This window comes from Epinephelus lanceolatus, chromosome 12 (genome assembly GCF_041903045.1).
Source record: "Epinephelus lanceolatus isolate andai-2023 chromosome 12, ASM4190304v1, whole genome shotgun sequence".
NCBI classification, from domain to species: Eukaryota; Metazoa; Chordata; class Actinopteri; order Perciformes; family Serranidae; genus Epinephelus; species Epinephelus lanceolatus.
In genome coordinates, this window is record NC_135745.1 from 33682665 (window position 1) to 33697336 (window position 14672).

General features: G+C 43.5%; 1 protein-coding gene across 2 annotated transcripts in view; it reads right to left on the bottom strand.

Annotated features, from left to right (window-relative positions):
* Positions 1-496: 496 nt before the first annotated feature.
* Positions 497-14672, bottom strand: part of gpc5c (glypican 5c) — a 139014-nt gene continuing 124838 nt past the window's right edge. The window contains exon 9 of one of the 2 annotated variants that reach the window (XM_033651306.2): positions 497-1611. In XM_033651306.2, coding sequence (XP_033507197.2) covers positions 1424-1611 — 188 coding nt within the window. In that variant the 3' untranslated portion in view covers positions 497-1423. The remainder of the gene's footprint in view (positions 1612-14672) is intronic. The other variant, XM_033651307.2, reaches the window with a different exon arrangement.

A 14672-nucleotide genomic window follows, 5' to 3' on the forward strand; every position in this document is an offset into this window, starting at 1 on the left:
GGCAAAATGTAGGATATATCAGGACGTGGGTTGTACACAATGGCCACCACTGTTCTGAACAATAGATGCACACAGCTTTGTAAAAAATACTCTACACGTCTTTTTTGTGTGTGTGTTAAATTGTATTTGTGTTCAATCTGCAGCCCAACCTTCCTCTTGTTTTCAAGTTTCAAACCGTCATTTGAGAGAGGAAGATGAAACCTGTCGTCGCGCCATCAGGAAATTTTACTGGAAATGAGTTTTTGGTGATTCTTAAAGAAGGGCCTGGTCCTACCATAACAATTTTGATAACTTGGTAGGTTATACATGCATTAATGTGCAATTCAACGAGCAAACACACAAAACTGGATGCACAATAAACATTAGTAAAATCAACAATGTACAGGCTTTGTTCAAACATCCAAAATGTAACCATTTATGTCAATGGCTTGAGTTGGAAAAATGATGTGCATTCCTGCTTTACTTCTGATAGAAATTAAATCTCTATAGGTTTAACTGTTTTTTTTTGCATTGTTTTATATGTAGTATGGAGCAGACAAGCGCAGTCCGTTCACAGCTGAGGGAAAAGAAAACCCCATTCAGCTCAATCAGTTAAGAGCTTTTTGTTGAATCAGGACCTCATACACTCCGTCAAATCTTTTCCACCTATATACAGTTACATACTATACACACCTAGTTTGTCTGCACAATGTGTTCAGCCGTGCAACTGTGCCCGTGCTCTACCTGTGAACTCATTACATTCTAATCCCCGCCAAGGTACACAGTCATTAGAGTATATCAAATCTGCTGTTCTGGGCCAGGCACCTGGGATTGATCTATCAGTCTATCATGCATTCCTTAATCCTCCAAAAGAAAATGAGGAGAGTTTTTAAATGAGCTGAATTCTTCTGCCTGGCTGGCAAATGGTGCAGAGGCTATGATGAAAGGATAAGTAAAAACCAACAGCAGAAAGAGAAGACGGCTGTATTTGTACTGTATATGTGTATGCGAGTCTGTATAAGCACTTTTAAGTAAAATCAGAATGACGCAGTCCCGTTCTGAACCACAAAGGGTGTGTCGTGTAAGTGGTTGGGCCGTACTGGTGTCTGTACACAAACGTCTAGTCCCAAACAGCCTAGAAGAAGCAGCCGGCCTAATCTTTGTAGATGAGCGTGCATGAGATTAGCTTGTGCAAACACCCACATTGGTGATGCTGCAGGACAACAAGTTCCTGCAAGAGCCCCCCGTCTACTGTCTCCTACAACGTTGTCCTCTTCTCTTCCACGCCTTTTCCATTTTTTCCATCATTACCAGCCATCCGTACACGTTGAGGACATGAGTAGGGATACTATGCGTGATATGTATATATGAGTGTCTCTGTGCATGTATGTGGTTCCTAAAGGGGGGGCAGGGGTCGTTGGGGGATTCACAGAGGGTGCTGGCATCAGAACAGAGTCCACTGCAAGCCAAGTGCCGTGAAGAGCAGTGCGAGGCTCCAGGGCCGTGCCCAGCTGGCAGGTGCCGAGCCCCCTATCACCTTCACTGAGGGGGGCTTGGAAGGGTTCACGTGCGGGTTGTCACCTCCAGGCAGTCTCCCGACGGGCTTCCCTTCACTGGAGGCTTCTGTATGCGCTGTGAGAGACAGAGACGGATAGAAGGAGAGAGAAAAGGGAAGAGAGAAGCAGACAGAGATAAATGGCTTGGCTCATCACTGTAATCACGGTAATCAGCTTTAATGTTCAGAGTCCTTTGGGCTTGTAAAATTGTATATAAGGAGCTTATGATCATCCAATCAACATTCCCATCTTCTCATTCCAAGGGTTTTCAAAAACAATCAGACATAAAAATGATGTATGATTATGTCTGTTACAGTTAAAGTGAGTTCATATATACATCAGACGAAGCATTGCTCTGGAGCAATAATTTATTTTGAAGGGTGCTTTAAAAGATTTATCAAAAAAGTATTTACAGTGCCACTGTATTACTAGTCAGCTATTAAATCACTTTTATATCCTTTTGTTTAAGGGCCAATCCCATTTCTTATTTTTTTTACCCTTACATGTCATGCTTGAGCTCCTTTGTCCCTTTGGATCAGAGTTGTGAGGAATAGTAGCTGAAATCCTCCCCTATTTTATTTATTCTTTATTTATTTAACCCATATTTAACCAAAGAAGTCCTGCTGAAATCAACAACCTCTTTTTCAAAGGAGGCCTGGCCAAGACAGCGGCTTCAGTTACAGCCAAGCAACAATAACCACGATAACAATCATAGACGATACCCATGTTGAAATATTAAAATACCTACACGCAATGACAAGTTCCAACCCACTCATTCACCCTTATATTTATGAGAGATTTAATAACATGGTGAGAGTGAGTAATTATATGCACATCATGTAGGTGCAAGGCTATTAAATAACAGCCTGCATGAGAAAAAAAGTAAAGCCTGCACAGCCACACGAGTTTAACAAAGACAACACTGCAATCGTACTTGGATTCACCGGGTCAAAAGTTTTAGAAACATGGAAATACGTCAAAATGTGGGAATGAACATTACATTAGCTAGCTGGCTACTGAGACATTAGTGTGGGCTACTACTAGCATTTTATTGTGTGTATGTGTGTGCACTTGTTATATAGAAAAGGACCACAATATGATAGCTATCATAATTTTAAATCTCAATGAATAAAGAAAGAACATTTTTAGGTTTCTTTTGTGGCTTGTGCAGCCATCTTGCTGCTGATTTCTCATGTAGCCCTGACACTTCGCCCTTTCCCTCTCTACGGCCAAGAATTGGAACACCCAACCCTTAGATGAGAACGCACAAAATGGAGGGCTAAGTGGTAGGGTCAAGAGGTGAATAACGCCCGAGTTGCACACGACAAACCTGTGCAGCTATACAGTGTTTCTCAGCCCCATGGGACACAGTAACATACAGTAAAACTGACCTCCTACAATCATCTCCACACACATATCATGATGGAGGGCTGCCTGGGTGTCATATCTCCAGCAGCAGATGATGGACAGCCCTAACTGTGTCATTATAGCCAATCAGAGATAAATCAGGGCGATGAGGGCAGGACATTAAGCACCCATTTTATCACAGTCCCTGCAGACGCGCATATAAAGTTACACGCGCAAACGCTTTTCTGCTGACGCTGGTGAAATCCCAGCTTTCCTTAAAGAGGACTTCACTCATTTCTGTACCCCTCGCTGTTCTTCCAGGCTCGCTCAAACTCCGCCATCACATCGGCTCTGAACGCATCTCTCTCCTCTCTTCATCTGGCTTCCCTCTGGGATGCGACGGCATGTTGATGTCTCTAAAATCAAAAGGAAATGGATTCCTCCTGCTCATTACCCATTCCTTCTTTCCACTCCTCTTCGTGGATTCCAGCCGGACCCAACCCAGCCCTGCTATGTACATCAATGAGACAGATTACCACCCTCAGCACAGCAAGTGCACCACACACTGTCAGTTACCAATTAAGTTAACCTGAATCACTAAGGCCTTACAAGTTTCAAACATTTAGTTTGTACTCAAGAGTTAGGAGCTCTGCAAGCCTTGTGCGAGTTCCAAGAGAGGGACGGGGTGAAATCACGGAGGGTTGATCCCAAAGGATACAGAAAGAAACAAACAGACAGGGGTTTGGGGCACACACACAGAATGAATGTGTGTTGTGATAGCTAGTTATCAGAGTACTGACAGTGCCGAAGCCCTGTGTCAAAATGTCTCTTTAAGCTGTCACTGTCAAAAAAACAGGCCAAGTTTGGAGTGAGTCCCGTCAGTGTGTGTAACACTGATCTGTCTAGAATTCAGTTGTCTAATTAAATGCAGCTACAGCCACCACTGTGTGGTGACTTCACTGTCAAGCAACTTGACAGCCAGGTGTGTGATAAGTTATAAGATATTACACCCATATAAAATGTGAAAATTTATAGCACTCCATCCAAGAGCTTTGAATGTCTAACTAAATCACTTCTTCACCCATATAAAGAAGTACAAAATGTATTGCTCTTTTAAAGCTGTCATCCAACAAGATTTTTTCATTTCACACCTTGTAAGATCAAATGTGTACATCTCAGAATATGTTCTTTTGTAAGACTGAGAATGCATATCAACCCATCCCTACTGTGCGCTTGGGCTTGCATGTGTGAATAGGGCTAGGCAGGGCTCTTGAGAGAAGAGCGTTTTCCGTGCCAATGGTTTTTGTTGTTCCAATAGACAATAGACAAAGACATCATTTATCCCAAATCAGATTGCTGTTATTGTTTCAATGGAAATGGGCTGCATCTCATCAGGGAGATGTCAGAAAGCAGCATTTGAATAGGCCAACACAACACTAATACTACTCCACTGCAGGCTAACCAACTGGCTAATTAATGGAGCAGGTCCTTGCCAGAGCAACCAATAACAGCACAGACAACGACACTGCCAACTAGTTAGTGTTTGTTTTAATGTAAAGTAGGCATTTTGGATTGCATGGTGTCAGAACACTTTGTGATCTTTGAAATAAAATAAAAGTGGATGCAATAAAGTTAAAAAGGCTGAGAGTCAATACTCATTAAACTAATCATCTAACTAGGTCCGTTTTAAAGCAAAGCCAAACTCCGTGATTACCCAAAGTCACACCAGCTGGGAGGTGCATAAAAGAGGAAAAATGAAAGCCATATTTGTGTATTTACCTTATGTCTCATTTATTTTTACACTGCTATTCATTTATACATAAACCAAAGCTCTTGCTACACTATACATCCCCTAAAGAAGTATCCTGAGCTCAGTAGATCAGGAACAGACCCTGGAAAAGACCCAGAACATTTACAAGAGATAATGTATCCCAACCGGAAAATGTTCCAGTATCCTCCACAGTGAGATAGAGGACACATCTGGGGAAAAGTTGGCCTAAACTGCTCTCATGTGCTACTGTTGTGACCTGGACCCAACTAAGAGGCCAAAATTTGATGGCTGTAGATCAGTTTGATATATGTTTTTACACGGACAATGTGTCTTTATAAATAGATTCAAACTATTCTTAAAGATGACGCTGCTGGCGAAAACATCAGTGGTTTGGAGTCTTAGAAACAGATGAACATCTGTTTTGTAACACAGTAGGGATGGTGAAGCGATCCAAAACAGAGCTCTGCCCCTGACAGGTGCAGTAAAATTTAAGACACAGCCATCATTTAATACAGGATGTGTGTGTAATACAATAATGCATTGTGTAATATTTATCTGGAAGCAATTACTTTTAAACAACACAAAACTGGCAGCACCAGTGGCCCAGTGTTTACAGTGCGTGCCACATAACCTCATCATCCCGGGTTCAATTCCAGCCTTGGGCGCTTTGTTGCATGTCCTGTGCTCCTCTCTATCCCCTCGTTTCCAGTTTGCCTCTTCAATGCCATCTCTCAAACAAAAGTAGAATGGCAAAAAAAAAATAAATAATGTAAAACAAAAGTAAACAATACTCAACATTTATTTGGGCAGATTTACCACAAGGGTCAAGTGGGGACACCCTCAGACCTTTTCAGGTAAGGAACGTGCACACAGAGCTCACACACACATGATAAAGGCCAATAGATGGTTTTATCTTATCAATTTGGTCCTAAAAATATTTTTTATACATAGAATAATCTTAATAACATGCCTGGTCTTTTTTTATTTGAGAAAAATACATGGGTCGAGCAAGAATAGACTTAATTACGTTAAATATTATCATCACATAGTGTGAAAATGTTATGTAATGATAAGTTTTATATAAGATTAAGGTTATAAAATAAGATTGATATTATGAGATATTAGAGATAGGGTGAGGAGCTCGGACATCCACAGGAAGCTTGGAGTAGAGCACGTCGAAAGAGGTCAGTTGAGGTGGTTCGGGCATTTGACTAGTAGGGACGTGCCCGTAAGGTTTACAAAAACGCGCACATCCAGACAACGAAAACAAGGTGCTGGACAGAAGAACAGGTAAAAGACAGAAAAATACAGTCTGCACGCTGTTTTATTCTCCCATATAATTTTAATTACCACTAAGGTGACGTCTGAAGCTCCAAGCTCCTCATCAGGAAAGAGCTTGACACAGATAAAGAGCTTGGCGCTCAACACGTCACCTTGGTGGTAATTCAGGGGAGCATTAACATCTTTAGCCCTATCACCTAGCAACAGTTGAAAATAATTTAGTTATTACAGTTAAAAAACGGAACAGTAGAGGCAGTCAAAGCCCCCCCACCCCCAAAAAAAGCAACAACTTGAGGTACAAAGAAACAGAAACCAGGAGGGCAGGAGCATAATGGAATGTGATGTTGTTGTCATAATGAGACAATGTTAGCAGATAAGCCATGCTTCATAAGCTGGCTCATGTGTAAATCCCCCAAATGTAAAAAGGGAGAACAAGCAAGGCAGAAAAACCGAGGGCGGGAGGGAGTGAAAGATGACGGAGAGGGTTAGAAGAGGAAAACAGTTAGTTTGGCTTTTCAGCATGAGGATGAAGATCCATCGTCACTCCTATCAGGGCAGATGGAATCAATCACCCCGGGCGACTCCAAGGCTATGTGACGGCGCATCGACATGCTTCTCCCATTACAACAACCATCAATGACATATGTTCCCCAGCAGTAAAAGACAAATGTGATTTGATTGGTAAAAAGCTTTATAATAGGCAACAAACAGCGACAGAGAAAAACAGGGTGACAGAAACCCAAGAGACAAATAGAAGTGCAGCACTGAGAAGTCAGTACAAGAGCACAGACATTAACATCTGAGAGGAAGTGTGTAAATATGTGTGTGTGGAACGTATACTAATATAAAAAATGAGTTCTCGTGGCTTTCATTTGTCGATAACGCCTGTAGTGGACAGGGTCACGGAGAGGAGGACGGGAGATCATGTCACTTTGTACACCTGAACATCAAACACTGATATAAACTACACATACAGTACAAGAAAGCACCACAGCTCAACCCCAGCCTGTAGCTTGTTAAAGAGGGATGTTCTGTCTTCTGCCACCTTGTTGACCTCTGTGTTGGCCAAGTGTGTGAGAAATGGTTCGTAGTGTCCTTTGCCACTAATGCCTCTCCAGATGGGCAGATTGTGTGTTTGGAGGAGCCTCTATTTCCCACTGGCAAAGGAGCAACAACAGCTGCTTCTGGCCACAGCACTGAAGAAGAGGTGGACCTCAGGCGCTCGCCAAGAGGAAGGAGGGATGGGAGGGGAGGGAGAGAGGAAGGGAGGACTACGGGCTGGAAGGTGAGTGGGAGGAATAACAAACGTCTTAGCCATCATTTCTTTGGAAAAATTAGGAGGGGACAAATTTGCATGATGGTCCCTTGGGCAACTATGTCAGTTTGTTACTGCTGCTTTCCTCCCTTTCTCTCTCTCTTGTCTCTCCTTCTCTCTTCTCGTCAGTGTTTCTTTTGGTTAGCTGGCACATAGCCACTGCTGCCACACAGATGAAACCCTCAACCCCATGCAAAAGGAAGACATGAACTGTTCTCAAACAACCCTCCCTCTGTCTTTAACTGATAAGATTTAATCTCCCTTTTCCCCAGTGCGTTGTACATACTGTGGACAAGAGTGCACACACGGGCAGCACAAATGCACGAACAAAAGCACACTCAGTGGTGGGGCAACAGGGCACAGAGTTTATTAAGAGAAAAATCCAATGAGTTAAATTAGGAAACTATGGTAAGTATGTGATGTGCATGGCTCTGTGTGTGCGTGTGTGTGTGTGTGTGTGTGTTGTGCAAGGCTGCATGGGACTCTTGGCTGAACAGTAGCTGCAGAGCTGTAATCCAGTGAGGAATGGTGCTACTGTATACTGGGGCTTAGCAAGTTGTCACACTATATGCTATCAAGATGACAAGGCAGCTTTTCCAGGGTCAAAGCCGACTTTACAAATATAAATGTGCTCTATTCGATTCAACTGAGTTCACGTTTTTAGTATTTTACACAATTAAAATTGGCCCAGAATTGTGTTGAAGCATCTTATCCTATTGACAGTGTAACCTACTGTTGTCCAGCGTAACCACACACGGAAGTTACATGTGTAAACAGAGGACTCTTCCTGTTTATCATATGCTTTAAAGCACCTGTGGCAGTTTTCACTCCCCTGCCTGCTGTGTGCAATTATAAAGACGGTCAGAAGGTGGAGGTTTGATTTATTACACATGGAGGCAGCGTGGTGGAGGTCTGTAACTTGCTCCTCCTCACTCGCATTCCCACCATCTTCCTCTCTCCCTGCCTTGACCTTCAGGGTCTTCTCCCTGCTATGCAGCTGATGGGAGACGGATGAAGGGGGTGGGGGCGCTGTAAAGCAGCTCACTGGCCTGGGTTTTGACAAGGCCACTGGATCTGCCTCACAGCAATGTTTCATTAAGAGAGATGACCTCTGACACATTTTTTTACCACTCACACCGGCAGACACATAAATGTAAGCATGCACGCAGGCACAAAGATTTACGCATGCTCACGACACATGCACACACACTAACGGACATGGTGTTTGAAATTAGCAGTGAGACGATATGTGATTAGCGAGTCGCCCCTCTCCTCAGTGTGTGCTCGGTTCCATGAAAGTTCAAGTCTCGTGAGCATGAGCAACGGTCTGGCTCCTGTGACAGCTCTGCCAAGCAGCTGAATAATGACACTGTTGATTTTCTAGATCAATCCTTATTTGCGGTAAAACAAGATCTTTATGCAATAGCCGATATGTCTTTGAAGCGTGGGCGCCAGCTCGCCATTTCTCAAATGCAGTGAAGTCAGTAAAAATGATTTGTACCATTAGTCTCCGTCATTAACAGGGACAGAGCATTCTCCTCTGATCCAACCCGGTGTATGACCTTTGCCGGATATTTGCTACCTGCCATCCATCCATTTGAGAGCAAGGGGAGAGACAAAGATGAGGTACAAATTTCCACTACTCCCTTTTAGTATGAGCAAATATTCTGAGGGATGCTTCAAAGTTTCATGACTGTAGATTTTACCCTGGTAATTTCACACACTTGTGCCATTTTGTGTAGATAAGCTGTGTGCTGGCCCTTATTTGGGCTGCAATAATATTAAGTTATACAGTAGTGATACATAACGGACTCAAAGGGAACACATTCACACTCCCAACTCATCAAATACAGACGCTTGGTCAGTGGCCCTACATGTCAAAAATCTGAGGTGGCATGTAACCTCCTGCATCAGTTTTGACAACATTTTAATTTATGCTCCTTGTATAAATTGTGTCTTGGTAAAATAAACGTATATATTCACGGGTAATGTACAGTCTCTGCTCATTGAATGCATGCAGTCTCTTCAAAATAAACGAGAATGTAGGTTAAAAAAAATAGTTTTTAGGTTCACAATCTGTGGTTTAGGCAGCAAAAGCACTTGGTTAGGTCTAGAAATAAACATCACGGTTCGGCTGTTGTTAAAGTAACTTGATTGATTTTTGGTTTCACACGGGACGCAACCAACTCCAAAGTGAATGTCTGGAGTTGAGCCTCAACCACCCCTCCCATCCACCCTATGCAGAGTTTCTCATTCTTCATACTACGGTAGTTACCTGGAGCGTCAAAAAATGCTGCTGTCTAGTGTGTTTCATGCTGCCACTAAAGGATGGTGCATTGGCGTCTGACGTAGAGGACAGACGGATCAGTATTTGATGACTTGGGAATGAGTCCAAGTTGAAAACATGCATCAATTCTGTGACCACTCTTTCTCGTTGGTTGCAACATTATCATTCTTACACAACACCAGACCTGAATGCCTGAGGAGCTTAATACACACCAAGAGGTGCGTACAAGCCTCTTTTCATTCTTGGGTAAAGCAAGCATTCCTAGGACACAGAGCTATCAGTCTGCCTCCGATCAGACCTTTGTACACCAATAAAAGACTGATGCGGCTCTTGGTGGCTATGGATCACGGGTGTCCTGACATTGTTTGGTACAGCTGGCAAATGCTAAAACTCTCTGGGTCATTTTTTTAAGGCTTCTCTTTCACTGTCTCACACACACTCAGAGACATTTACCTTCCCAAGCACTCACACATTTCCTTATCTCTTTTCACACACACTTTCTTACAAAGAGGGGTAAGGTTAGAGGGTGGAAAAAAAGGGGAGGATGCTTTCACACAGTTCATTACAAGCCATCCATCTCTGTGCTGTTTTTGTCCACCACTCACTCTTTATGTGGTGCCATGTCAGGCAGGGGCTCCTCGCCCCGTCAAACTAATCTCCCTATTCCGTATTCTAAGTAACACACATGGACACAAACTCACTTCTCTGGGAACTGTCCCTCTGGTTCACAGGCAACCTATGTAGAGAATCCAGGACTGGTACAGGGTCTCTGGCAGGCCACCTAAGGGGCTAAAGGGGCAAAAATACAGGGGCACCAGTGGGGAACTCATCTTAGCCTACAGCTAGCCTAGCAACGGGCACAGCAGCATGGCAACTCCAGAGCAGGGATCAGTGCAATGGAATCTGCCCAGTGCGATTCTTGGCTGTACTAGGCTATTAAGCTTCTTGGCAAGATTAAGATTTACTCCCCTATACACACACACAAACACATACACACAGAAACAAATAGGCAAAAGGGGCCCTGGGAGGACAGTGACCTCCACCAGTCAGTGACAGTTCCTCAAGATGGAGGGGAATCCTAAGGAGATAGCCCCCTCTATGAGAGAGAGAGAAGCAGAAGGTATACTACGCAGGAGTTTCCTCTAAAACTATATGTAGACCACAGACTATATATAAAGATGGATGATGTGTCTCCGCTTCCTCTCACTGTCTAAAAATGAAGCCTAAATAACACAGGCACGGGCATTGGAGCCTTGGTATGAAGTTCCCACTCATGCACTCATTCAACCCAATTGTGAGCAGCACAACACCGCCTTTATTATAGTATCATATAACTAATTAAAACCAAGCTTATAAGAAAAATGAACATTTGAACGCTTAACAATGTCGTGAGGTCTATGTAAAATGACAGAAGCCATCCTTGGGAAATATTTGACGTGTACTTTGATTTTTTAGTTTGGAGGAGGCAGAGTTTATAACCTATACTGCAGCCAGCCACCAGGTGGCGATTAAGATGTTTTGGCTTCAAGTTTAGGAGATTTAGCTTTTCATGCCAGCCATGGTATCGACTCATACAAAATTATTCCCTCTCAAGCATCACTTATGACCCACGGTGTATTCATTTGCTGGGACCCCGCCCACGCCTGCCTGTATTTTCAAATTTTATTTCTTTTGTGTCGTGCTCGGGACACCTATGAGTTGCAACCTTTGGGCAGTGATGTGTAGCCAATAAAGGTGCAGCAATTTATAAAATGGCAGCCACCAGGTAGTAGCAGCACGCATCCGAGAGGAAGCTATGAAAATCATGGACACAGTGCAGAAAAACAACAACAAAAAAAACAACACAAATAAAGCTGGGCGTAATTGCAAGCAGAGAAAACTCATTCTAAAACGAGCGAGCACTGAAGGAGAAGATGAAGAGCAATGCCGAGAAGGCATGTTTTCCTCTGAACAGGTAGGTGTGGGGGTTAGCTTAGTTAGCTTGCTAAAGTATTAGCTTTTCCATTACTACAAATGTTGCATCCCTACACATGTACAGCAACTTGCAGTAAACAACAGTTCCTGCTTAGTATACCTTTAAAGGTCCAGTAAAACTCTTCAGTCTCAAACAAAGGTGCACGCACACCCCATTCCCCACCAGAACACTGATTTCGGATGATGTCAGTGTTCAGTCACACATACACACACCGAACACTACACCTGCGTGCACTCAAACACCAGCCGCCTCATTGCATTGGCAGGTGTCCTTGTAGACAGACAAGCGTGAAGGATGCAGAGATAAACTCACATTCATATTCTTTTGCTCTTTCCCTCTCACACACATACACACGTCATGGCCATCCATTATAGTCAAGAGGAAGTGCAGCTAGCAGTCAAGAGACGCTGTCACCGTGCGTGTCTCCTGACATAACATTTCACACATGGATCCCTCCCCCTGCCCGGTGGAATCAACCAAGCTGTACAGAAGTCTCAAGACGAGTGCTTTCACCTGTTCTCACAAGGTTTCTCTCTGTGATTTTGTGCGTAGTCTTTCCTTTAGTGCCAAGAATCCAATGACACATTCAACCCTCCAGAGTTTGCTCTTGTTCAAGTGACACTAAGGGCTGAAGTACAGGAAAGAGGGTTTAGTGTGTGTAAACTGTCATTAAGGAGCTATCTGCGCAGTGACACCAACTATCAGCAGTGCAGTGCTTACACAAAAGTAAAATGCAGAGAATAGATTGCAGTCTTGTGTTGCTCCATGTGACCAGCCTCCTCTGAATTAGACTGATCTAAGTGATGCTTGCCTTTTCAACTTCAAAGTCAGAAATCTGTGTGGGTTAGGGGGGGAAAAAAAAGTTGTGCTGTGATGTTATAAATGTTTGATTTTGTGGGGGTGAGTCAAATACTTTGATGTAAACTCTTGGTTGCATAACTGAGTGCAGTTTTAGAATCAAATTACTCAGAACGGTGCACTAAGTACGCTGTCAGTGGCCCTTCCTATCTGATCTGTAATCAGCTGAAGCAGTGAGAGGTCAGCCCCCTCCCAGCCCTCAGGCCTGACAGTCTGTCCCAGGTTCAGCTCTAATTGCCACATCAATTATGGATAAGAGAGAAGGGCTTTGTCACTCTCACCGCTGGTCAATAGTATAGACCTTTAATGAAGTGACTTGTCTTGCATGCGCAGCTCTTTGATGCATACACACTTATAAGGCTACACACAGACCTGCACTGCAGGTAGTCGATACAAAAATTGGCTCATTGCTACCAGCCTCCATTATCTGACCACTCACGCAATGCTAATGCACCTCTGCTATCTGAAACAGATACTCTGATTGTGGTTTTGCTTTAAAACAAAAGTTCACATCTTTTGAGTTTGAGACAAGTACCTACCTGGGAAAATCCCACCCCGAGTCCTTCCATGCTCTGTCTCCTTCTCCCCTCACCTAGTCTGTATTTCCCCCTGCATTCCAGGCTGAGCTGAGACAAAGAGGATCAGACTCATCCCTGCTTATCCTTGTACTGTATTTTTCAATATCAGTGGAATGTCAGCCTTTATTTGCTCAGTACTGTGTTACAGCAGGAATGCCAGTTTTTGTGTTAGTAGCTGGGCTCCAGGCGAGTCAAGGAAGACGAAGGGGTCACTCACTCAACACACCCTCCCATGCAATCCCCATCACAACCTCCAGCAGAAAAGCCCAGGTATGAGCATTAATAAAGCAGCCCAAATAAACTAGGGCCATCACTAAGTCGCCTCAGCTGTAGGTCTGTCTGTTAGTGTGTTTAGCCAGCAACAAAACATTTCCACATATTCACTGAGTACTAATTAAAGCCCTGTCTTCACGTATACAGATATTTGTGAAAACGAATACTGCGACCCTAATTGCTCGCTGGCGTTAGCTGTCTTTGGCAGTCTCTCCTTGTCACAAAGGTAATAAAGTGTACAGGCTAACATTACCTTTTTCAAAACACCTACAGGAGATCTCACCACTGTTGAGTCCCCTTTGATATAATGACGAAGGAGCTCACTCAAAGATACAAGTGATTGGACATGCAAAGGTCTTCCTCCCATTCCTCATCGACAACAATCCCACTCTGAAACGTGTCCCACCAACTTCTGGTTTGACCGGGCCTGATCTAAACTCCCATTTCAGGTGGACTCTAAACTGTGGACAGCAGTCGTTAGTGCTGCCAAAACGTTAGTAAACCAGTAGCCCGTTTACATGTCCACACAGATCAACAGTAACCAGAGTTCAGAAAAATCTGCATGTAAGAAGGCGTTTTGAAAAGTCAATTTGCCTGTGGACGAGAGGCCAAAGTGTAGAGGGAAATATCTATTGACAAAAATATCTGTATACATGTACAGAGGGCCTTAATCTGGTCCCAACCCAAAGGTTTGGTCAAAGCCCGACTGGGGGCCGGGGGTGAAAGTGTGGGGTGCAAGAGTGTTTTGCACACAGTAAAGTCCAAGTCATATCCACTGAATTTGTAGCTTTCAATAAAGACCACTTTATGAGTCTGGACACCATCTTTAAAACACCATTTACTGCTTGGAAACCTGCACATGTCGTAAGGATTTCTTGTTATATTAGTGAATAACAGCTCCTTCTGTGGTACTGTAGTTAAGACTTTTATGTGGCTACGGTATCAGTGCACTGAGTCACTTGCATTCCTTGTTCCACTGCTGGTAAACTTCATAGCAACCATACAAATTGCTGAATTCTACGTATCGTTTTCACTAACTTCCCGCGATCCCACCACTTCCTTTAGTTTATAACCTGTTGCCACACCAGAGGTTCTTGGTATTTCCAAACATCCCAAAGGTGTGCTGGAGAGGTTTGATCATAAAGGCCTCACTGATACTGCTTAGAAAGAAAATGATGATGCTTGCTAATGAGAACCATTCTCCTCTGATGACCGCACGCCTAGGGAGCCCTTCAAGCTAATATGCTCTCAAAGTGCCATAAAAACAGCAGGGCAGAATATGCCAAGCTCGGAAGAAAAAGTAGATCACTGAAAGCAGAGGTGGAAGATGGTGTGAAAAGGAGTGGACGGACGCAGCAGGAAATGGGAGACAGTTGATCACCCATGCAGATTACAATAAAAATCTGTGATACAGTGATTATAATAAAACAGAATGTCTGTCAGGTAGTTGAA